General features: G+C 41.7%; 1 protein-coding gene across 5 annotated transcripts in view; it reads left to right on the plus strand.

Annotated features, from left to right (window-relative positions):
• The first annotated feature begins 390 nt into the window (after nucleotides 1-390).
• Nucleotides 391-22,792, plus strand: part of LOC101142371 (RNA polymerase I-specific transcription initiation factor RRN3) — a 31,477-nt gene continuing 9,075 nt past the window's right edge. For 3 of the 5 annotated variants that reach the window (XR_010131348.1, XR_010131347.1, XM_055365747.2), the window contains exons 1-12: nucleotides 397-552; nucleotides 2,083-2,188; nucleotides 3,326-3,382; nucleotides 8,220-8,309; nucleotides 8,416-8,545; nucleotides 8,980-9,039; nucleotides 9,978-10,041; nucleotides 11,094-11,163; nucleotides 14,581-14,679; nucleotides 18,092-18,184; nucleotides 19,981-20,111; nucleotides 20,982-21,166. Coding sequence is in view for 3 of the 5 variants with exons in the window: in XM_055365747.2 (XP_055221722.2) it covers nucleotides 464-552; nucleotides 2,083-2,188; nucleotides 3,326-3,382; nucleotides 8,220-8,309; nucleotides 8,416-8,545; nucleotides 8,980-9,039; nucleotides 9,978-10,041; nucleotides 11,094-11,163; nucleotides 14,581-14,679; nucleotides 18,092-18,184; nucleotides 19,981-20,111; nucleotides 20,982-21,166 (1,174 nt within the window). In the remaining 2 variants the exon portion in view is untranslated. Of the gene's footprint in view, nucleotides 553-584; nucleotides 718-2,082; nucleotides 2,189-3,325; nucleotides 3,383-8,219; nucleotides 8,310-8,415; nucleotides 8,546-8,979; nucleotides 9,040-9,977; nucleotides 10,042-11,093; nucleotides 11,164-14,580; nucleotides 14,680-18,091; nucleotides 18,185-19,980; nucleotides 20,112-20,981; nucleotides 21,167-22,792 lie in introns of those variants that run through there. The other 2 variants (XM_063699607.1, XM_063699608.1) reach the window with 2 other exon arrangements.

Raw genomic sequence — 22,792 nt, forward strand, 5'->3', positions numbered from 1 at the left:
TGAGAATGCTGCACTGAGTATAAAGCCCAGGCTCCTGGGTCAGCCGGGTTCGAATCCCCTTTCCTCCGTGAAGATCTGGGTCAGTCACAAGTGCTTCAGTTTCTTCGATTTGACTGAGGGAGGCTTTGACTCCAAAAAATTAACACTTGAGTGTATCCGGCCACAGCTTAGCACATCCAGGGTGTTTCCACCCTTTCTTTGGGATCCTCAGGGCTGGATGGAGCCGGTCCTTCCCATCTCTCCTCATACTCACGCACTCGCGCTGGCTGGAACAAGTCCTCCAAGTAGAACGAGGAGCGGGTTTTAGCGGCGCTCTAGCCCGCCGAGAGCATACGCCCTCCCCACGCGAGGCCCCTGATTGGCTGAAGGTTGCGCTGGCACGCGCAACTTCCGGGACGGAGGCTGTGGCTGGAAGGAGCTGGGCATCCGGCCTGAGGCGCAGCGGTCGCGTTAGTTCGGCCCAATGGCGGCACCGCTGCTTCACACGCGTTTTCCGGGAGATGCGGCCGCTTCGTCTTCTGCAGTCAAGATGCTGGGCGCGTCGAGGACTGGGTAAGATTCAGGCCTTTTCCTTCTACGTATCTGGGACGAAAGCTCAGGACCGCGCTTAGAGGAGCGGATTGAAAGGATGTGGGACAAAGCTAATGGCGTGTGATAGGAGCACGGGGTCGAGGGTCATCTCACGTTCACAGAAATGAGCTCATTCCTCCTAACTGGGTAATAGACATGGGTGGGGCCTGGAAAAGTGAGTATGTTCTCTGTTCTGGAGGCCCCCTTTCCCGACTGTGTCTCTTCGTGATTTCCCAGGCCTGGGTACTGCCTTCTGCGCCTTGACCCCTCTTCCTTCCCTCTTCTTCGTCCAAATTTGGAAGGGATTTCCCTGGGCTATGTGGGTTATCAGCCGAACGTTGTCACTCACGGCAAATTGAATATTACATCTTTTTTGTTTGAAATTTGTTTTGACACACGTATTTGTTTAGCAGTCTTTATTTTGCTCCACTTTTAAAATCCCTAACCCCTATAGCACTCTTGGCGTTTAACTTTCAGAGTCATTAGGATGCTATGTTTTTTCGTTAATTTACTACGTGTAAGTGAAGCAAACCTTGTAAAACAATTAGCGTAATATGATTCATAATATTTATCGAGCTCCTGCTTACTGTGTTAAACACTGGGGACAGTGGTTTATCCAAAGACACTGATGTCCCTGCTTTCTACAGAGCTTATAGCATAGGGGGGAAAGGCAGTACATAGGCCAATAAATAAACGAACACGATGATTTCAGTTATACAACAAGGTAATGGGGGAGGGAGAAGGGAGAGAAGGAGCGTTTGAGATTTCTCATTGGGAAGACATCTGTCATTTGAGCTTCCACTTGAATGAAGACAAAAATCTAGGCAGGGCGCGGTTGCTCACGCCTGTAATCCCAGCACTTTGGGAGGCCGAGGCGGGCGGATCACCTGAAGTCAGGAGTTTGAGACCAGCCTGGCCAACGTGCGAAACCTCGTCTCTACTGAAAATACAAAAATTAGCCGGGCGTGGTGGCAGGTGCCTGTAATCCCAGCTACTCAGGAGGCTGAGGCAGGAGAATTGCTTGAACCCGGGAGATGGAGGTTGCAGTTAAGCCAAGATCACACCACTGCACTCCAGCCTGGGCAGCAGAGCAAGACTCCATCTCAAAAAAAAAAATCCAGCCACGTAGAGATTTGGGAAAAGAGTATTTCCAATAGAGTGAACAGTAAGTGAAATGAGAAACAGCTTGGCTTGTTTGAAGAGCAGAAAAGACATTATGGCTGTAGTAAAACATGTTGTTGGAGATGAGGTGAGAGAGGTAGGCAGGGGCCAGATTAATGTAGGATCTTAAAGACCACACTGAGAGATTTGGATTTTTACTATAAGTGCAATGGGAAGACAGTTATTGGTTGCTGAGCAAAGGAGGGATTGTTGGTTAAGAGTGGAAGCAGGGAGACCAGTAAAGAGGCCTTAACAATAGTCCCACTGAATTATGTTGGTTCAGTAAAGGTTGGCTATTATAATTTTTATTATTTTCATGAACTTAATAGCTTGTTAATCTTGGTTCCACAGGATTTCAAATATGCGTGCATTAGAGAATGACTTTTTCAATTCTCCCCCAAGAAAAACTGTTCGGTTTGGTGGAACTGTGACAGAAGTCTTGCTGAAGTACAAAAAGGTAAGAGGAGATAATGTGTGAGGTTTGCTTTTGGTCAGGTCAGAATACAACTGTTGCTGTTATACTAAAGACCAATAGAAATAGCAAGATTAATTAAGATACCAGTTGAAATCAAATATTTAATAATAGGATGATGCCGTCAGTGCAAAATTAGAGTAACAGTGTCCTTTTTTTCCCCCACCTTGGCCCATTTCACAGGTAATAATGAGAGAGTAATAATGTCTTTACTGAGGTTTCACCTCTTCAAATACTTTATTTACAAAGCATCTTTTAACTTTAGCAAGTGCTAGAATTAAAAACAATTACAGCATTTTATTTATTTATTTATTTGTGCCAGAGTCTTCCTCTGTCACCCAGGCTGGAGTGCTGTGGCGTGACCTTGGCTCACTGCATCCTTCACCTCCCAGGTTCAAGCAATTCTCCTGCCTCAGTCTTCTGAATAGCTGGGGTTACAGGCACGCACCACCACACCTGGCTAATTTTTTAATTTTTTTAATAGAGACAGGGTTTCACCATGTTGGCCAGGCTGGTCTCGAACTCCTGAGCTTGTGATCCACCCGCCGTGGCCTCCCAAAGTGCTGGGATTACAGACGTGAGCCACCATGCCTGGCCTACAGCATTTTATTTTTTGAGGAACTTACCTAAGCATTACTTTGGGACAGTAAACCGGTTCTCTGAATAGGGATTTTTGTTTTTGTGGTAGTTTAGAAGCATTTCTACTGTATCTCAGCAGTAGAGGGAAAATGTTAAGTAACCGTATGTTTATATGTAATATCCATTTGTATCCATATTTGAGTGAATACTTTTTTAGATCCTCCTGAATTAGATCATTATAGCTGGCTGTTTTTTTCCCTCATGCTTTTTGAGAATTCGCAGGAGTATCAACTATTATATTCAAATGTCAATACAGAAGTATAGCTAAATGTAGTTTATCATTTTCCTTTTTCCAAGCCCTCTGGCTGCACTAACATGAGTGTTTAAATTTTTGTAGTCGCGATTTTATAATCCGCAATTGACATGTGAAAGTTAGTGTTCCTTTTATAATTTCATCTGATGTTAAAGTACGGTTAAAAGTCTTGCTGTTGATACTAAACAGGAAACAAAAGCATAACTTAATTCTTTCCCCTTCTTGTTAAGGGTGAAACAAATGACTTTGAGTTGTTGAAGAACCAGCTGTTAGATCCAGACATAAAGGTAATTAATTTTGTGTTTGATCATTAGCAAAATTATTGCCACTTTATACAGACATAGTTTGCTCTTTGGGTCCCATTCTGTTCTGCAGAACTTGCTCTCTCCATGGTCCTCCCTTACTTTAATCTGGTGGTTCTCAACCAGGGACAGTTTTACCCCCTAGAAGACATTTGGTGATGGCTGCACATATTTTTGTCACAATTGGGAGGAAAGGGTGCTACTGGCATCTAGTGGGTGAATGACAGAGATGCTGCTAAACATCTCACAGTGCACAGGGCAGCCTCCCATAACCAAGAGTGATCCAGCCCCAAATGACAACAGTGTTGAGGCTGGGAAACCCTGCTCTAATGCTTCCTTTCTATTAGATTACTACCTCTTTCCTCCATGCTGCATGCAACTCTTTTGTCTCTTTAAAGCTAAAACAAACCAAAAAAAAAAAAAACCAGTTTCAGCATTTCCAGGTTCGAGATACACCTATCATGTAGTAAAACCTTAATACATTTTGTTTCACCATTCTTCCTTTACTGCCCAGTTTTGAAGAGAATGGTTTATTACCATGGCAGTGGTAGTTAGATTGCCTGGAATGAAATTCCAATTTTATTATCCAGTGTGTGATCTTGAGCAAATTGTTTTAACCTCTCTGCCTCTGTTTTCCACTGTGTGAAACCAAGAAAACAATAGAGATTTAAAAAATATGGAGTGTTTTGTTTTTTAAGAGATGTGGTCTTGCTGTGTTGCTCTAGCTATTCACAGGTGTGATCATAGTGCACTACAGCCTTGAACTCCTGGCCTCAAATGATCCTTTCTCTTCAGCCTTCTAAAAAGCTGGGACTATAGGTGCATGCCACTGTGCCTGGCTTTAAACATGGAAATACTTAACAAGGATTCAATGAGCTAATATGCAAGAAGCACTTAGAACAGTCTCTGACTCAAAGTAAGGGCAGTAATTGTCATCTGTTGTTTTTGTTCCAGCTGACTGCGCTGTATCATTTCTCACTCACATTTAAGTCCACTGTTCTTATCACTGTAGTAATTACCCTGACAGGTTACCCATGTTTTTTTTTTTACATGCTGATTTCAGTGGACTTTTTTTGAGACAAAGTCTCCTTCTTGTCACCCAGGCTGGAGTGCAGTGGTGTGATCTGGGCTCACTGCAACCTTTGCCTCCTGGGTTCAAGCAATTCTCCTGCCTCAGCCTCCCAAATAGCTGAGATTACAGGCACTCGCCACCATGCCTGGTTAATTTTTTTATTTTTAGTAGAAACGGGGTTTCACCATGTTGGCCAGGCTGGTCTTGAACTCCTGACCTCAGGTGACCTGCTCGCCTCGGCCTCCCAAAGTGCTGGGATTACAAGTGTGAGCCACTGAGCCCAGCCTCAGTGGACTTACTTTTTTAAGCTTTGTATTCCTTGTATCAGCCGACACTGTTGGCCACCCACTTCTTAAAACTTCAGCGTTTCTGATCCTCCTGTCTTCTGATCCTTTAATCTCTCTCTCTTTTTTTTTTTTTTGCTCTGTCGCCCAGGCTGGAGTGCAATGGCGCAATCTTGGCTCACTGCAAGCTCCACCTCCCGGGTTCAAGTGATTCTCCTACCTCAGCCTCCCGAGTAGCTGGGACTACACGCGCCCGCCACCACCCCCAGCTAATTTTTTGTATTTTTAGTAGAGATGGGGTTTCACCATGTTAGCCAGGATGGTCTCGATCTTCTGACCTCGTGATCCGCCCGCCTTGGACTCCCAAAGTGCTGGGATTAGAGGCGTGAGCCACCACACCCGGCCAGTGATCCTTTAAGCTCTAGTATCTCTCGATAGGTTCTTGATCTTAAATTTGGTGTTGATTGGGCTTCAAAACTTGACTCTTTTCTCACTCTGTTGATTCTTCTGTGTGATCTCCTCATCTCCCTTCATGGCTTTGAAATCTACCTGTGTCCTAATATATTTGTGTCTGTAGCCAAGACTGCTCTTGTGGGCTCCAGACTTATTTCATTTTCATTTTTGGGGACGGGCAGAACAGAGTCTTGCTCTGTCACCTAGGCTGTAGTGTAGTGGGATGATCTTGGCTCACTGCAACCTCTGCCTCCTGGGTTCAAGCCATCCTCCCACTTCAGCCTCCTGAGTAGCTGTGCCACCACGCCCAGCTAATTTTTTTGTATTTTCAGTAGATTTGGGGTTTCACCATGCTGGCCAGGCTGGTCTCGAACTCCTGACCTTAAGTGATCCACCTGCCTCAGCCTCCCAAAGTGCTGGGATTATAGACGCGAGCCACTGCACCCGGCCTAGACTTGTTTCTTAACTGTCTGTTAGATGCATTTACCCAGAATCATCATAGATGCTCCAAACTTAGCATGTCCACTCTTGGCTGGGCTCCATCTTTCATGGAGCTTTCCCTGGTTCTCTCTAAGCACATGGTTGTTCCTTCATTGAGTCCATTTCCCACACTTCCAGATCTCTCTAGTTACAGATCTGGTTTACAAGGCCCTCCATGGTCTATTTGGTGCTTCTTTGTTCCCCAGATTTATTATCTGTTGGCTTGCTCACTATACATGCGTGCCATACTGAACGTTTTTCAGTTTTCTGAAAACATACTTTTCCTTCTGTAAGAAGCAGAACTTCCAGAAAAGACTCAACTGTGTTACTGTTTAAAGACAGCTGAAGCATCACTTTCTCTTTAAAGCTTTTCCTGACCCCTGCCTTCTTTCCCAGATACAAAGGGACATTTTCTTTGTGTTCCACTGTATTTTGTATCAGCAGTTCTCATTCTTGGTATTTTGACATACCAAGAATTGCACTAGTTGTGTGGAGTGTTGCAAGTAGAACTTTTTTCATCTTGAGACAGGGTCTCGCTGTGTCACCCAAGCTGGAGTGTAATGGGCCCGATCATGGCTCACTGCAGCCTCAACCTCCCAGGCTCAAGCAGTCTTCCCACCTCAGGCTCCCGAGCACCTGGGATCACAAACATGTGCTACCATGCCTGGCTAATTTTTCTAGAGACGAGGTCTCCCTATGTTGCCCAGGCTGGTCTCAAATTCCTGGGCTCAAGCAGTCTCCTCCTGCCTTGGCCTCCCAAAAGTGCTGGGATTACAGGCATGAGCCACTGTTCCTGCCTGCTAGTAGAAATAATAATAGTTCAGTACTAAAGCATCAAAGTCTGCAACTGATTTACTTTTTTTTTTTTCTTTTTGAGACGAAGTTTTGCTCTTGTTGCCCAGGCTGGAGTGCAATGGCATGATCTTGGCTCACTGCAACCTCTGCCTCCGAGTTTTTTAAGCAATTCTCCTGCCTCAGCCTCCCGAGTAGCTGGGATTATGGGCATGCACCACCACGCCCAGCTAATTTTGTATTTTTAGTAGAGACGGGGTTTCTCCATGTTGGTTAGGCTCGTCTCGAACTCCCAACCTCAGGTGATCCACCCACCTCGGCCTCCCAAAGTGTTGGGATTACAGGTGTGAGCCACCACGCCCAGGCTGATTTACTTTTAAAAATGGTACAGTTTAAATGTTATCCTTATAGTTTTGTTGCAGTCTTTTTAGTGGAAAAGAGATAGGATAGATTATTTTATTTACACACTAACTTAGCTTGTTTTCTACATGCCTTTGGCCTTAGTGAGCTACCGTTAATGTTATCCTTAACAGTTTTGGACATATGAAATTACCATAGTACAAATGAGTTGTGGTTTTACTTTATTTTACTGCCAGGCTACTTGGGATTTCATCAGAAAATGGTTGATCTGTGGGAGTTTGACACATGGATATGGCATAGTAAGCACTCAGTAGCTGAATTAAGGTGGGGAAAAGGGGACAGCTTCTTCTCCGCATATAGGGAGGCGTGTGGGACGGTGGACAGAGGATAGCCTTGACCGAGACAGACGGGTTTGGACCTGCTTCTTTACTGGCCTCTTGGTTGGGCAGATTGCTTATTAATCGTTCTTAGCCTCAGCTTCCTGAACAGCAAAATGGGAATAACTAAACATCTTGCAGAGTTTTTAGGATTAGAAGAAGATATATATGTGGAGTGTCAGGCACCATGCCTGGCATATGGTTTATTCTCACTAAATGATAACTCCATATGAATATCCCTGTAGGTATGACCTTGTGTTGCTTTTATTTATATGTCTAAGCCTTCCACAAATTAGGGGCTTTTTCTTAATGGTTTTTTTCCTGTGCAGTATATATGCATGAATATAATTAATATAGTAATATTTTACATAATTGACACTGTATTTTATACATTGCGTTTCAAATTTAGCAGTTCTTCTCATGTCACTAACAATTACTATGAACAGTAATTTGATTGCCTGAAAAATATTTCATGGAGGAATGGGGCTATCATTTATACAGAACAAACACATCATAATATATTTAAACTCAGCCACAGATTTGGTTTAGAAAAGTTACGTTTATTCATGACCTCAATTGATCAGCCTAGACTGAATTTTATCAGCATGCTTCCTGGTCAGCTTGAATATAGAGGAAATAGAGGTAGCTATTGTTCCTTTGTGATCTTCTAATATTTCAATCTGCTAGAATTCTGCAGTTTTTAAAAGTCCCAGGTGTCAACATTTGAGGTGATTTCACTTTTTCAGGGCAAACAAAAGTGATCAGGCTGAAGTATTGCATTTAAGTCTTTCTCCTGTGTATTAGAGTTACTAGATTACTTTCTTAAAACAGTTAAGTTTATTGTGACATATTTTTCTGTTTTAATACCCAGTTTTGATTTCCTTCCAAGTTTGTGACCTTTTCCCCCCAACCTATTCTTGATAAATGGTTGATATAAGATAGCTGTAAATTTCTGTTATCTTAGAGGATTTGTGATTTTGAAAGTACTCTTTGTTTAACTTTAGGATGACCAGATCATCAACTGGCTGCTAGAATTCCATTCTTCTATCATGTACTTGACAAAAGACTTTGAGCAACTTATCAGTATTATATTGGTAAGTTCACCATGTGTTTTACTGTAAAGTATGTAATTCAGAACTTTGGTAATAGTATATGTTATATTAATAACATGCTGCTTTTATCTTTCTTCCCCCACTCTAGAGATTGCCTTGGTTGAATAGAAGTCAAACAGTAGTGGAAGAGTATTTGGCTTTTCTTGGTAATCTTGTATCAGCACAGACTGTTTTCCTCAGACCGTGTCTCAGCATGATTGCTTCCCATTTTGTGCCTCGTAAGTCATTGCTTGGAATTTTCTTTTCTTTTCTTTTTAATACTTCTTTATTAAAATACCACCTTCCCCTATATGAGAGACTGCTACCATGGAAGATTCCAGATGCATATTGGCACCAGGTCTGGTAGACATGTATTCCCCGTAATGACTCCTATGGAGGTGTCTAGATTCATTTGTTGCTGTGAGTTTTATGAATTATAACTTGCTTTATTGAACTCCTGGTGAAATCTAGGAATTTTTAGCCGTTTAAAAACTATAAAGTTGCTTTACTTTTTTTCAGATTGTGCATTTACTTAATCATTGGGCTAACTTTGGATTATGGAAAAATAACTTTTTTTATAGCTGTTCATTGTCTAGGTCAATAACTTTTTTTGTATAGCCATTCATTGTCTAGATCAATGACAGAACAACATATTTTCTTTTTCCCTCAAAAGCCCGAGTGATCATTAAGGAAGGCGATGTAGATGTTTCAGATTCTGATGATGAAGATGATAGTAAGTATAAAAAGGTTTAAAGCCTGGGCACAGTAGCTTACACCCATAATCCCAGCACTTTGGGAGGCCAAGACGGGAGGATCACTTGAGGCCAAGAGTTTGAGACCAGCCTGGGCAACATAGTGAGACCTTGTCTCTGCAAAAAAACATTTTTTTTCAAATATTTTCTTAAAAAAGGCTTAAAGTAGAACTAGGCAGGGTAGTGTGTGTCTTTAGTCACAGCTACCTGGGAGGCTTAAGTGGGTGGATTGCTTGAGCCCAGGAGTTCAAGCCCTGCCTGGTGGCAAGACACTGTCTTCTTTAAAAAAAAAAAAGTAAAGCACAGAATACCTGGCACCTATTCTAATAAGTAGACTGCAACAAATGACAACTTTGATGTAATCTTTTTGTTTTATTTACCATTGATATGCAGTCAGTTGTCCTGAATGCATTATTTATATAATTAGTTCATTTAATTTTCATTGATGCTGGTGGAGAAAAATCTTGAAATTATTATTTCTCTGATAAATTACTCCATTTTGGTTAGCATGTGTTTTTAGCTGCAAGTATGTCACTTTTTGTTTGTTTGTTTGTTTTTTGAGACAGAGTCTCACTCTGTTGCCCAGGCTGGAGTACAGTGGTGTGATCTCGGTTCGCTGCAGCCTTCATCTCCCAGGTTCAAGTGATTCTCCTGCTTCAGCCTCCTGAGTAGATGGGACTACAGGCGTTTGCCACCATGCCCGGCTAATTTTTGTATTTTTAGTAGAGATGGGGTTTCACCATATTGGTCAGGCTGGTCTCGAACTCCTGACCTCAGGTGATCCACCCACCTCGGCCTCCCAAAGTGCTGGGATTACAGGCGTGAGCCACTGTGCCCGGCCAGCATTTATTTTTAGCTTCAAGCGTGTCGCCCTTCAGTTTTGTTTTGATGCTCATACTCTGAACTTTTCTCCTTTCAGATCTTCCTGCAAATTTTGACACATGTCACAGAGCCTTGCAAATAATAGCAAGATATGTACCATCGTGAGTATACTTTTCCTTATTTTGAATGTTGTAATCAAGAAAATTGTAATCAATTAGTAAAAATTATAAAATGTTAATAGTATTAAAGCTTGAGTCTTACATTGCATGTTTTTTTTGTATCCACTTGAGGAAACATTACATTCTACAAAAAGTGGCATTTCCATTTTCTATTTATTCTCTTTAATTGTTTTTCAAAGTTGGTATGCAGATTCTCCCCCAATTTTGTATGGTGGTTGGAATTTTGTTTTTATCTTCAACAGATATGCTATCCAAAATTTTTCAGTGAGAAACCCCTGGGTGTGTTTGTGTCATGCCATATGAATAAAAATTGCACTTCTAAGAAAAGCTTTTCAGGTTTGTGGGTTTCTTTTGGAGGGGTGGACTTCTAGTTCACTCTGTCTGTTATTTGTTAACTTAAAAAAATCCAACTTGATTATTTTTTCTTCTTTTAAAAATAATACACGTGTGTAGTGGGAAATGTCAGCAAAAGTGCTGTTATGTTTCTGTGGGAGAGAAGCTCCCTCTTTGATTTGCTGTTGATATCAGAGTTAACAGAAGCTTATTTTCTCTAAGTCATTATAGACTTTCTCAGAAGCTATACATTGTAAGTTCCAGTTATGGCCGGGCGCGGTGGCTCACACCTGTAATCCCAGCACTTTGGGAGGCTGAGGCGGGCAGATCACCTGAGGTCGGGAGTTCGAGACTAGCCTGACCAACATGGAGAAACCCCGTCTCTACTAAAAATACAAAATTAGCTGGGCATGGTGGCGCATGCCTGTAATCCCAGCTGTTTGGGAGGCTGAGGCAGGAGAATCGCTTGAACCCGGGAGGCGGAGGTTACAGTGAGCCGAGATTGCACCACTGCACTCCAGCCTGGGCAACAAGAGTGAAACTCCGTCTCAAAAAACAAAAAAAGTTCCAGTTCTTTGAGGTAGGGGTTCCTGTTTGCCTCCTATGTCTATCGATATTTGCTTTTAGAATGGTAGTTTTCCTTTTTATTCCTTTTCTAGAAAGTAAAGTTAACATGGATTGATTTAATTTTTTAAAAATAGGACACCGTGGTTTCTCATGCCAATACTGGTGGAAAAATTTCCATTTGTTCGAAAATCAGAGAGAACACTGGTAAGAAATCTTTTCATTGAGAACATCATGGAAAAGTTGTTTGTATGATTTCATTTTAGATGATATTAGGTCTTTTTCTTTCTTTTTCTGTCTTTATTTTTATTTTTCTTTTTTGAGACTGAGTCTCACTCTATCGCCCAAGCTGGAGTGCAATGGCGTCATGTTGGCTCACTGCAACCTCTGCCTCTCGGGTTCAAGCAATTCTCCTGCCTCAGCCTCCCCATTAGCTGGGACTGCAGGCACCTACCACCATGCCCAGCTAATTTTTGTATTTTTAGTAGAGACAAGGTTTCACCATATTGGCCACACTGTTATCGAACGCCTGACCTTGTGATCTGCCTGCCTTGGCCTCCCAAAGTGCTGGGATTGGTGAACCACCGTGCCCGGCTGATGTTAGGTCTTTTTCTTAAAGGTTACTTTGTCTTATAGACTTTAAACTGATGTCTAAGAATTTGACTCAGATTCCTTTCTTATAAGGTGGCTATTGGGGATTCCCAGTGCCTTTTTCTGTTATTACTATGTGCAAGTCAAGGTCTGAGTTCATTTCAGGAATATCTGTAGTGGCTTTATGCTCATACGGGCAAGAATTACTAGAAGATAATAGTTCATGTATTACTAATTGTGAACATGCCTTATTTTAACCTGAAAACAAAGCCTTCCATAGAAGAATTTTGCTTAAGTTTTTGTACAATGTTCAGATCATCTGTGCAGTTTTTAATAGTTAATAGTGGTTGCCTTAGTAGAAAACCGAATCTAGTAGCATACAAAAAGAATTATGTACCATGACCAAGTGCAACTGATGTTAGGAATGCAAGATTGATTTTTTTTTTTTCGGGGGTCGGGGGGACAGTCTCTGTCTGTCACCCAGGCTGGAGTGCAGTGGCACCATCTCAGCTCGCTGCAGCCTCTGCCTCCAGGGTTCAAGTGACTCTCCCACCTCAGCCTCCCGAGTAGGTGGGACTATAGACATGGGGCACCACACCCCACTAATTTTTGTGTTTTTGGTAGAGATGGGGTTTTGCCATGTTGGCCAGACTGGTCTTGAACTCCTGACCTCAAGCGATCTACCCATCTCCACCTCGCAAAGTGTTGGGATTAGAGGCGTGAACCACCGTGACTGGCCGAGATTGAGTTAGTACCTGAAAATGAATTAATAAAATATTTTGTAGCAGTAGAACAAAGGACAAAAACCACATAATCATCTCAGTAGATGCAGAAGTGTGTGACAAACACCAATAACCTTTTATGAGAAAAACAGAAGGAAATTTTCTCAACCTGATAAAGGGCATCTGAAAAACCCACAGCTAACATCATATTCAGTGGTGAAAGACCAAAAGTTTTTTCCTAAGACAACAACAAAACAAGGATGTCCGCTCTTGCTGCTTGTCTAGCCAAGGCAGTTAGGCAAGAAAAAGAATTAAAAGCATCCAGATGGAAAGGAAGGCGTAAACTCTCTTTTGCATGGTGATTTTATATGTCATTCTAAGGAGTTTACACACACACAAGAAATTTTAGAGATAATAAATGAGTTCAGCATGGTTACGGGACAGAAGACTAACATACACTAACCAGTTGTTCAAGACAATTGAATAGGGGAGAATAGTCATTTCAACAAATGCTGCTGGCAGAAGTGGATATGAACATGCAAAAGAGTGAAGCATATGGATATCCATATACAAAGATGAACTCAATAAAAGCCCTACATGAAGAGTAAAAACTGTAAAACTCTGAGAAGAAAACGAGTACATTTTCATGATGTTGGATTAGGCAGTAATTTCCAGATTTGATGCCTAAGCACAAGCAACCAAAGAAAAAATGCATCAATTGTACTTCAAAATTAAACGTTGTTATGCTTCATAGGACATCTTCAAGAAGATGAAAAGAATCCCCAAATAATGGGAGGAAATATTTCTAAATTTTATGTCTGGTAATGGACTTGCATATGTAAAGAACTCTTATAATTGAATAATAAAAGGGCAAATAGCCCAACTGAAGTGGGCAAAGGATCTGAATAGGCATTTCTGCGAAAAAAGCACATGAAAAGAAGCTCAACATCATTAGCCATCAGGGAAATGATTTCACTTCATGCCCACAAGGATGGCTATAATCAGAACGAGAAGACAGTAACAAGTGTTCACAAGGATATGGAGAAATGGGAACGTTGGAACTGTCATATGTTGCTGTGAGAATGTAAAATGGTGCAGCCGTTTTGGAAAATAGCCTGGCATTTCTTCAAGGTTAAATGTAGAATTAACACGTGACTCAGCAGTTCCATTTCTGGGTTTATACCCAAGAGAAATGAAAATATATGTCCACAGAAAAACTTGTACATGGATGGTCATAGCAGCATCATCCATAATAGCCTCAAGTAGAAGCAACTCAAATGTCTGTCAACTGATGAACAGATGACAAAACATGGTACAATGGAATATTACTCAGCAATGAAAAGGAATGCTTTATATGTTACAACATGATTGGACCCTAAAAACATGCCAAAAGACTGCATATTATATAACTCCATTGATATGAAAGGAATGGTTTACATGTTACAACATGATTGAACCCTAAAAGCATGCCACAAACTGTGTATGACTCCATTGATATGAGAGGAATGGTTTACATGTTACAACATGATTGAACCCTAAAAACATGTATTATATAACTCCATTTATATGAAATGTCTCAAAGAGGCAGATTCATAGAAAGACTAGTGGTTGCCAAGGTCTTCATTTTTTAGGGGTGCACTAATGGATGTAGGATTTCTTTTTAGAGTGATTAAAATGTTACAAAATTGCTGGCTGGGTGCAGTGGCTTATGCCCATAATCACAGCACTTCAGGAGGCTGAAGTGGGAAGATCCAGGAGTTGAAGACCAGCCTGGGCAACATAGTGAGAAAATGTCTCTCTAAAAGGAAGAATTAACCTCATGTGGTGGTGTGCACCTGTAGTTCTAGCTACTAGGGAGGCTGAGGAGGAAGGATTGCTTATCCCGGGAATTCAGGGTTGCAGTGAGCTATGATTGCACCACTGTATCCCATCCTGAGAGAGAGAGCAAGACCCTGTCTCTAAAAGAAAAATAAATGTTCTGAAATTGATTATGTTGATGGTCACATAACTGAATATATTAAAAACTTAAATTGTATACTTTAAGTTGGTGATTGTATGATATATGAGTTTTATCAACACAGCTACTTAAAAACCTATAGTTATGCAAATTAAAAATTTCATTTACTGGGGATAATTGAAATGATTATACCGAACATAATACATGTAGAAACAGTATAGTTTTTGTATTGCTGGATAGTCTGTTTTTTTTCTTTTTGAATATTTGAAACTAAAGGTCATGTAATTGATGTTTTTCTTACATAACTGTGAAACATTTATTCTCTGTTGAAATGTTTTACGTTTTCTCCTTTAGGAATGTTACGTTCATAACTTACTAAGGATTAGTGTATATTTTCCAACCTTGAGGCATGAAATTCTGGAGCTTATTATTGAAAAACTACTCAAGTTGGATGTAAGTATTGGGTAATCTATTTTTATTTTCTTTTTTTATTATTTTTTTTATTTTCATTTACTGACTTGAATTTGTTATAATCACAGTATGTGGAAACAATAGTCAGTGATAGAAAAGAATCCACTTGGCCAGGCATGGTGGCTCATGCCTTTATTCCCAGCACTTTGGGAGGCCGAGGCAGGCAGATCACCTGAGGTCAGGAGTTCAAGACCAGCCTGGCCAACATGGCGAAACCCCATCTCTATAAAAAAAAAAAAAAAAAAAATTAGCCAGGCATGATGGTGGGTGCCTGTAATCCCAGCTACTCAGGAGGCTGAGGTGGGAGAATTGCTTGAATCCGGGAGGCGGATCTTGCAGTGAGCTGAGATCGTGCCACTGCACTCCAGCCTGGGCGACAGAGCGAGACTCCATCTCAAAAAAAAAAAAAAGAAAAGAAAAGAAAAGAAACCACTAGCACCATTCTTTGCTTCCTTTCTTTGAATGTGTCTTGAACTCCATCTGTGCATGTGCTGGGAGTTGTAGACAGTTCCTTCTCATGATTGGAGAACAAGGCGTTAAATACATAGTTATCCAAATGTAAAAGTATGGTCGTGGAAAATGCTATGAATGAAACATACATTATGAGTTAGAGAACCTGATAGAATCACAGTGGGGTCAGGAAGGGATTTCTACGGAAGTGATTTTTCCTGTTTGGCCTTTCTTAAGGGCAGATTATAATTATAAACAGTTAAAACTTTGTTTAAGGAGGCCCGCACTAAGGTGCAGTGGGAATGAAAGGAAGTAGTAGATTCTAGTGACATTGTGAGGAAAGGTGAACTGGTCCTTGAGACTGGTTTGGAGGAGGGGAGGCAGAACAGTAAGGGAAAGGAATCCTTCAATAGTTGCTCCCTGTGGAATCGAATCTTGGTGTTGCCATTAATGGTAGTTAGAAATATGAAGAGGAGGCAGGGTGTGGTGGCTCACGCATGTAATCCCAGCACTTTGGGAGGCCGAGGCGGGCGGATCACGAGGTCAGGAGATCGAGACCATCCTGGCTAATATGGTGAAACTCTGTCTCACTAAAAATACAAAAAATTGGCCGGGTATGGTGGCGGGCACCTATAGTCCCAGCTACTCGGGAGGCTGAGGCAGGAGAATGGTGTGAACCTGGGAGGCGGAGCTTGCAGTGAGCCCAGATTGTGCCACTCCGCTCCAGCCTGGGTGACAGAGCAAGACTCTGTCTCAAAAAAAAAGAAAAAAAAAAAAAGAAAAAAAATATGAAGAGGAGGCAGTTGGAAGAGTAGTTCCATCTTGGCCAGGTTCAGTTGCTGGTGGGCAGCCTACCAGAGAATACTCACAGGCAGTCGTGGCTGCAGATGGGGACCTGAGCATAAACCTTTGGAAAGATGCAGTTTAGGACAGGGGAGGAGAAGGGTGATCAGAAGTATGGGGAAAACCAAGAGTCTGGATGCTCAGGAAGAATCCGCCAGAAGGAGGAGTTTGGTCAGCAGCATCAGATACTGCTGTCATTTTTTAGAAAGATGAAAAGAGCAACAGTCCTTGGATTTAGTGGTTAGAAGGTAGTCTTTGTTGCTTTCTGGAGGACCATGTCAGTGAAGACGCAGAAACTGCATTTCGGGAGAGGATGTGGATGGTGGGGAAGCAGAATTGGGGCTGTTAGAGACCTTGGTGCAGGGTTGTGGTGGAAGGAGGGGATGGAGCAGGGCTAAGAGGCGTGGTTTAGGGGTGGGGAGACGTGAGCAGGTTTGTGGACTGAGGGGAGAGGAGCTTTGGTGGAGGAAAACATTGATGCTATAGGAAAGCAGGAAGATGGAACAAGGTCTCAGAAGAGCTGGAGCTTGGGCTCACTGGTGCAGTGCTCACTTGGAGTTGCACCTCTCTGGCCAACTGTATATGTACTCTTTGTAGTCTTTCTCTGGTATATACTTAAGGAACATTTTAGAATGTTTACAAAGAAGGTCAAGCATAGATAATAAAAAATGGCATGGTTTGAGTGGTATGTTAAGATATTTGAATGGTGATATACCAAAATAAATATTGCATCATGCACATTTGGCTTGCAGTTCATCATTTTTCTGCTCAATTGATTGACGATACGTTTATTACACAATGTGTCTGTGAGTGTCTTGTGCATAGAGATTGTATTAGTCCATTTTCACACTGCTGATAAAGACATAGCTGAGCCTGGGAAGAAAAAGAGATGTTTTTGTCTGTTTGTTTGAGATGGTGTCTCGCTCTGTTGCCCAGGCTGGAGTGCAGTGGTGCGAACTCGGCTCACTGCAACCTCCACCTCCCGGGTTCAAGCAGTTCTCCTGCCTCAGCCTCCTGATTAGCTGGGATTACAGGCACGTGCCACCATGCCCGGCTAATTTTTTGTATTTTTAGTAGAGATGGGGTTTCACTGTGTTAGCCAGGATGGTCTCAATCTCCTGACCTCATGATCCGTCCACCTCGGCCTCCCAAAGTGCTGGGATTACAGGCGTGAGCCACTGCACCTGGCCAAAAAAGAGGTTTAATTGGACTTACAGTTCCACATGGCTGGGGAGCCCTCAGAATCATGGCGGGAGGTGAAAGGCACTTCTTACATGGTGGCGGCAAGAGAAAATGAGGAAGATGTAAAAGTGGAAACCCCTGATAAAACCATCAGATCTCGTGAGACTTATTCACTATCACGAGAACAGTATGGGAGAAACCTACCCTATGATTCAAATTATCTCCCACCATTCCCCCCCCAACAACATGTGGGACTTACAGGAGTACAATTCAAGATGAGATTTGGGGCCAGGCGTGGTGGCTCACGCCTGTAATTCCAGCACTTTGGGAAGCTGAGGCCGGTGGATTACTGAGATCAGGAGTTCGAGACCAGCCTGACTAACATGGAGTAACCCCATCTCTACTAAAAATACAAAATTAGCTGGGCACAGTGGCACATGCCTGTAATCCCAGCTACTCGGGAGGCTGAGGCAGGAGAATCTCTTGAACCTGAGGGGTGGAGTTTGCGGTGAGCCAAGATCTTGCCATTGTATTCCAGCCTGGGCAACAAGAGCAAAACTCTGCCTCAAAAAAAAAAAAAAAAAAAAATGAGATTTGGGTGGGGACACAGAGCCAGACTATATCAGAGCTAGAATAAATGTTGAATTTGTTGAGGCTACCTGACATAGAGCATCATGTGATAGTTGTCGATTTTATATAAGTATGTAGTGAAAGGGGCTTGGTTTATTATATTTAAATTCCTTCATGACCTAGGTCAGTTTACAGGCTTGCACCATAATTGTGTATTGTGTTGGGGTGTGATATAAGGCACTAATCTGGACACCTTGAACATGTGTATATCAGATGAATTTCCATCCCAAAATAACATAGTTGTATTTTTTAAATCCTTTTATTCTTTTTTTTCCCCCCTTTGTTGTAGGTGAATGCATCCCGGCAGGGTATTGAAGATGCTGAAGAAACAGCAAATCAAACTTGTGGTGGGACAGATTCCATGGAAGGATTGTTTAATATGGTTAGCAGTTTATTAATGAAAGTGGAGATGAAGTTTATCATAATCAAAGGGTGGAAACAGCTAGTGCTGCTCATCTTTGTTAAGGCTTTAGATTGAAAGAATTAAAATAGTTTAGCAAACTTGAAAACGATTCCTTATATGAGTAATTTGCTGCCATGTCATTTAGCACTTAGCATAATTGGTCTATTTCCAAGGCTTTGAATTTGGGTTTGGTGAAGTATGTTTCACTTTTGTTCTTGTAACTTTCAGTGTTTGTTTTTGTAAGCCAGATGCTGTCTGTGAGGGCGTGGCTAATAGAAAAGCATACCTGTTTGATTTCTGCATTTTACCACTTGTACACTTTATAGCATTACTTCTTACAAGTAGCTGGGACCACAGGTTACCATGCCTGGCTAATTTTTGTGTTTTTAGAAGAGGCGGGGTTTCGCCATGTTGGCCAGACTGGTCTTGAACTCCTGACCGCAAGTGATCTGCCTGCCTCCTGCACCGCAAAGCGTTGGGATTACAGGTGTGAACAACTGTGCCTGGCCCACGTTCCCTTCTCAGTACACTTGGAGAGAAAACAGATTGCTGCCTGCCAGCCCAGCTAGGTGCTCCGAAAATGTCATCCTGCCTTTTGGTCACTAGGTGGTGCTCTTCCCTTAAGCCTTTCTCTATTAAAATCTCATATGGGGTAATTAACAGTATTTCCTTTGTTCTTTCCAAGGGTTGAGTTGAAACTAGCCCAAACCAACTTATTAATCTAGAATTTTAAAAACTTTAGGCTTTGTCTTTTCTTCTTCTTCTTTTTTTTTTTTTTTTTGGTTGGGGAAACAATATAGAAGGCTTTTCCTTCTCTGCAACGATTTTGTGGCTTCCTAGAGGTCAGGAGAGTGTTGGTCATGGGAAAGAAGGTTGAATTCAGTCTGCCCTCATGGGCGTGCCTAGCTTTAGAACAGCGCTATTTAGGAGAAGTTGGAAGTTACACCCTTTGGTGAGAAGCTGTGTCTGTTTTTTTCCATGATTGGCATAATTAACTCAAATACCAGCTGTACGTTAGTCCGTATTTCTGTTCATGGTTGAGTTCAATGTGTCCAGAGACCAGAAGGTGCTTTGCACTCACAGGAGTGCCCATGTGGAGCTCCATGGGATGTGAATTGTTGTTGGTCACCAGTTCTGGCTGACATTGGAATCACTTGAAGAGTTTTTATAATATGTGGATTCCAAAGCCCCGTCACAAACCTATTGAATTTGTACCTCCCAGGTTGAATTTTTTGTTGTTTTTTGTTTGTTTGTTTTTTGAGATGGAGTCTCACTCTGTCACCCAGGCTGGAGTGTAGTGGCATGATCTCAGCTCACTGCAACCTCTGCCTCCTGGGTTCAAGCGATTCTCCTGCCTCAGCCTCCCAAGTAGCTGGGATTACAGGCACCTGCCACCACGCCTGGCTAATTTTTGTATTTTTAGTAGAGACAGGGTTTCTCCATGTTGACCAGTCTGGTCTCGAGCTCCTGACCTTGGGTGAGCCACCCGCCTCGGCCTCCCAAAGTGCTGGGATTACAGGCGTGAGCCACTGTGCCTGGCCCCGGGTTGATTGTGATGCTTAGCTAGGTTTGGGATCCATTGGATTATTTAACACCCGAGGTGCCTTTTGTTTTTAATGATATTCTCTCAACGTGTTTTAAAAATGAAGCCCATGAGATAGTTATGAGATAGTAGAACTTTTCCCTACATTGGTGAAGTAAAAATCTTGGGATTTTGATAGCCAGATTATCTTAGGCATTATAAAATATCACATCGACGCCCTCTCTTTTTATAGGGATTCGCAGAGGCATTTTTGGAACATCTTTGGAAAAAATTGCAGGATCCAAGTAATCCTGCCATCATCAGGCAGGCTGCTGGAAATTATATTGGAAGCTTTTTGGCAAGAGCTAAATTTATTCCTCTTATGTAAGTAGCCTAATTTTCTGAATACTTTTTAATATCATGCTTTAAAAAGAGTATAGCATTGTCTCAAGTCAGAAATATCTCCCATATGTTTTTGGCATGTTTTTAAAGTGAATAAAATTCCTACTCTGTGCAAGATGTTTATATTTCTAAGTGGTGATTTTAGAATAAAGTGTCTCCTTTTTTATATATAAAACCCTGTATGTAAGGCTTTTGTCATCTCTTTTGTGTGGTTGCACTTAAAGATCCATTTGTTTTGTGGATAGAGGACAGTGTTGTATACTGTTTTGATTCTTTTTGTAGGTTTGTCATGTTTTCATTTGCATTCCAAATCTATTGTATCTGTTAAAGCTGAAGAAAAACCCTTTTAAAGGTAATAGACCTATCTAGGAGGCCAGTTTCTTTCAGTGGCCCATGAAGATATCTTTGGACAAGGATGCTGTTGAAACCCTTCCCCAAGAACAAAATTATTCACCATAGGACTTGACTGGATGCATCAGGGAATACTGAAGTCCACCAGACTGTCTTTCTCTTGAGAGGTGTTGGTGAACATGTCCTATTTGGCCAATCACCCTAAGAGGGGTGCCTTTGAGATGGTTAGGAGAACCTGCTTTCCATCCCTTGGGACGTTCTTAGGGGCTCACCTGTTCCTAGAAGGTCAGAGCTACTCTGCCTTGTAATTGGAAGTTTGTCTTCCTACGCACCCATCCTTATCCTTCCTTTCTTTGCTTTTCCTCTGTACCCATGGGTATTATTTAAAGAAACCTATGAACTTACTTAGCATGGTTTGTAATGAAAGGCAGTTGTGTGTTTTTATGTTATTCTGGGTTTTTTATGAAGTGTAAAGTTGACTTGAATTTTTCTTTTCTCTAGTACTGTAAAATCATGCCTAGATCTTTTGGTTAACTGGCTGCACATATACCTTAATAACCAGGATTCGGGAACAAAGGCATTCTGCGATGTTGCTCTCCATGGACCATTTTACTCAGCCTGCCAAGCTGTGTTCTACACCTTTGTTTTTAGACACAAGCAGCTTTTGAGGCGAAACCTGAAAGAAGGTCAGTGTTGTGGGAGTGCTGGACTGGATTTTCCTTGTGTTCTTGTCACCCTTCAGAATGGTGATTCATTACTTTTTTGAGATTTTTATAAAAACTGGATTCAGAAAACTGCATGTACACTCAAACTTTTAATAATAATTTCAAGCAGCTCATAGGCCCCTACAAACCCCTTAAGATAGATTTGAGCTTGAGAACCCTACAAACCCCTTAAGATAGCTTTGAGGTTAAGAAAGAGGTTTCTGCCTTTGAAGGTTTGAAATGTGAAGATATCTCCAGAGGTGAGGCTGAGCCCTGGGCTGTGCCAGCGCCCTGTACAAAGCTTCAGTTGGATGCACCTTCTCTTTGTTGTCCTTGTAACAGCCCAGTAAATGGCAGGTATTCTCCCTTTACAGACAGCACCAAAGCACAGGAAAGTCATTTTCCCAAGATCACATGGTTACTGGCAGGATTAGAAAACTGAAGCCAGGTTCAGCTGACCCTAAAGTTTGAGTTTATATAGATGAAACTCTGCCTGAAGCCTTGAGACTTAATTGACCAGTATTGTTTTGCTAATTTCTAAGAGTTACTTATAATTCAAATCTGTCAGTTGAAACTTATTAGATTAGTGTATTTTAGTTGAAGAGAGTCTCCAAGAACAGTGTTTATAAGTCATTGTAAATTGTTCTGTTTATGTTTATGAATAATTCATATGGTTTTGTGGGTCACTTCCTCTAAACCAGGGTCTGTCAACCCTGCATGATTGCCATTTGGGCTGCATCATCCTTCATCGTAGGGGGCTGTCCTCTGCACTGTAGGATGTTTAACAGCCTCCACCTACTAGCTGCCAACAGCAGTCCCTGACCACCCCCAGCTGTGACAACTAAAAGTGTCTCCAGACACTGCCAGGTGTCCTCTGTGGGGGTTGCAGTATCCTTAGGTTAACAGCCACAGCTCTAAACTGAAAGTTGTACGTGTTGCATTATATATGTTTACCTACATCCTACATGCTTCTAAAAGATGTTGTATGAACTAGTAGGATGAGGTTTTATCACAAGGTAAGTAAATACAAGCTCTGCTTTTCTTTGTATAAATTAATGCCAGGAATCTGAATTAAATATCTTGTTTTTGTAAGCAGTGACATCCCATTTAGGTAATTTTTATTGAAATATGCATCAAAGAAATTCCCAAGAAAATATACTTAAGTACAAGTTGGTCAGCTTGCCTCTTAAAATAAATGTGATGTCTTTATTTTACTCATGTAGGAAAGAATTGTATTCATTAAGTCTAAGAAAGTGGCTTCTGTCTAAATTTGCCATCCGTTGAGGTAGAAGGCAAATTTGGAGTTTTCTTGTTTAGAAAAAAAACTACAGATGACTACTGTGCACCTGAAAACAGCACTCAGCTTCACTAACAAGACATGCAAGCTAGAATCAAATTGCTGTTTTGTTTTGTTGCCTGTCGTGATTGTTAGCTGAAACCAAATCACAAGGTCTTTTTCTCCCTCTGTATTATCTCAGCATACACTGAGCTTACAAACGTATGAACTTCACGTTGTCGTGGAATCTTACAGCCTGCTACTTCCTAAGTTTTCTTTAGAGAAGCTGCCTTGGTGACCAATGAATGTGGTTAGCCTAGTGATACTCTTCT

The sequence above is a fragment of the Gorilla gorilla genome, chromosome 18, assembly GCF_029281585.2.
Source record: "Gorilla gorilla gorilla isolate KB3781 chromosome 18, NHGRI_mGorGor1-v2.1_pri, whole genome shotgun sequence".
Classification (NCBI taxonomy): domain Eukaryota; kingdom Metazoa; phylum Chordata; class Mammalia; order Primates; family Hominidae; genus Gorilla; species Gorilla gorilla.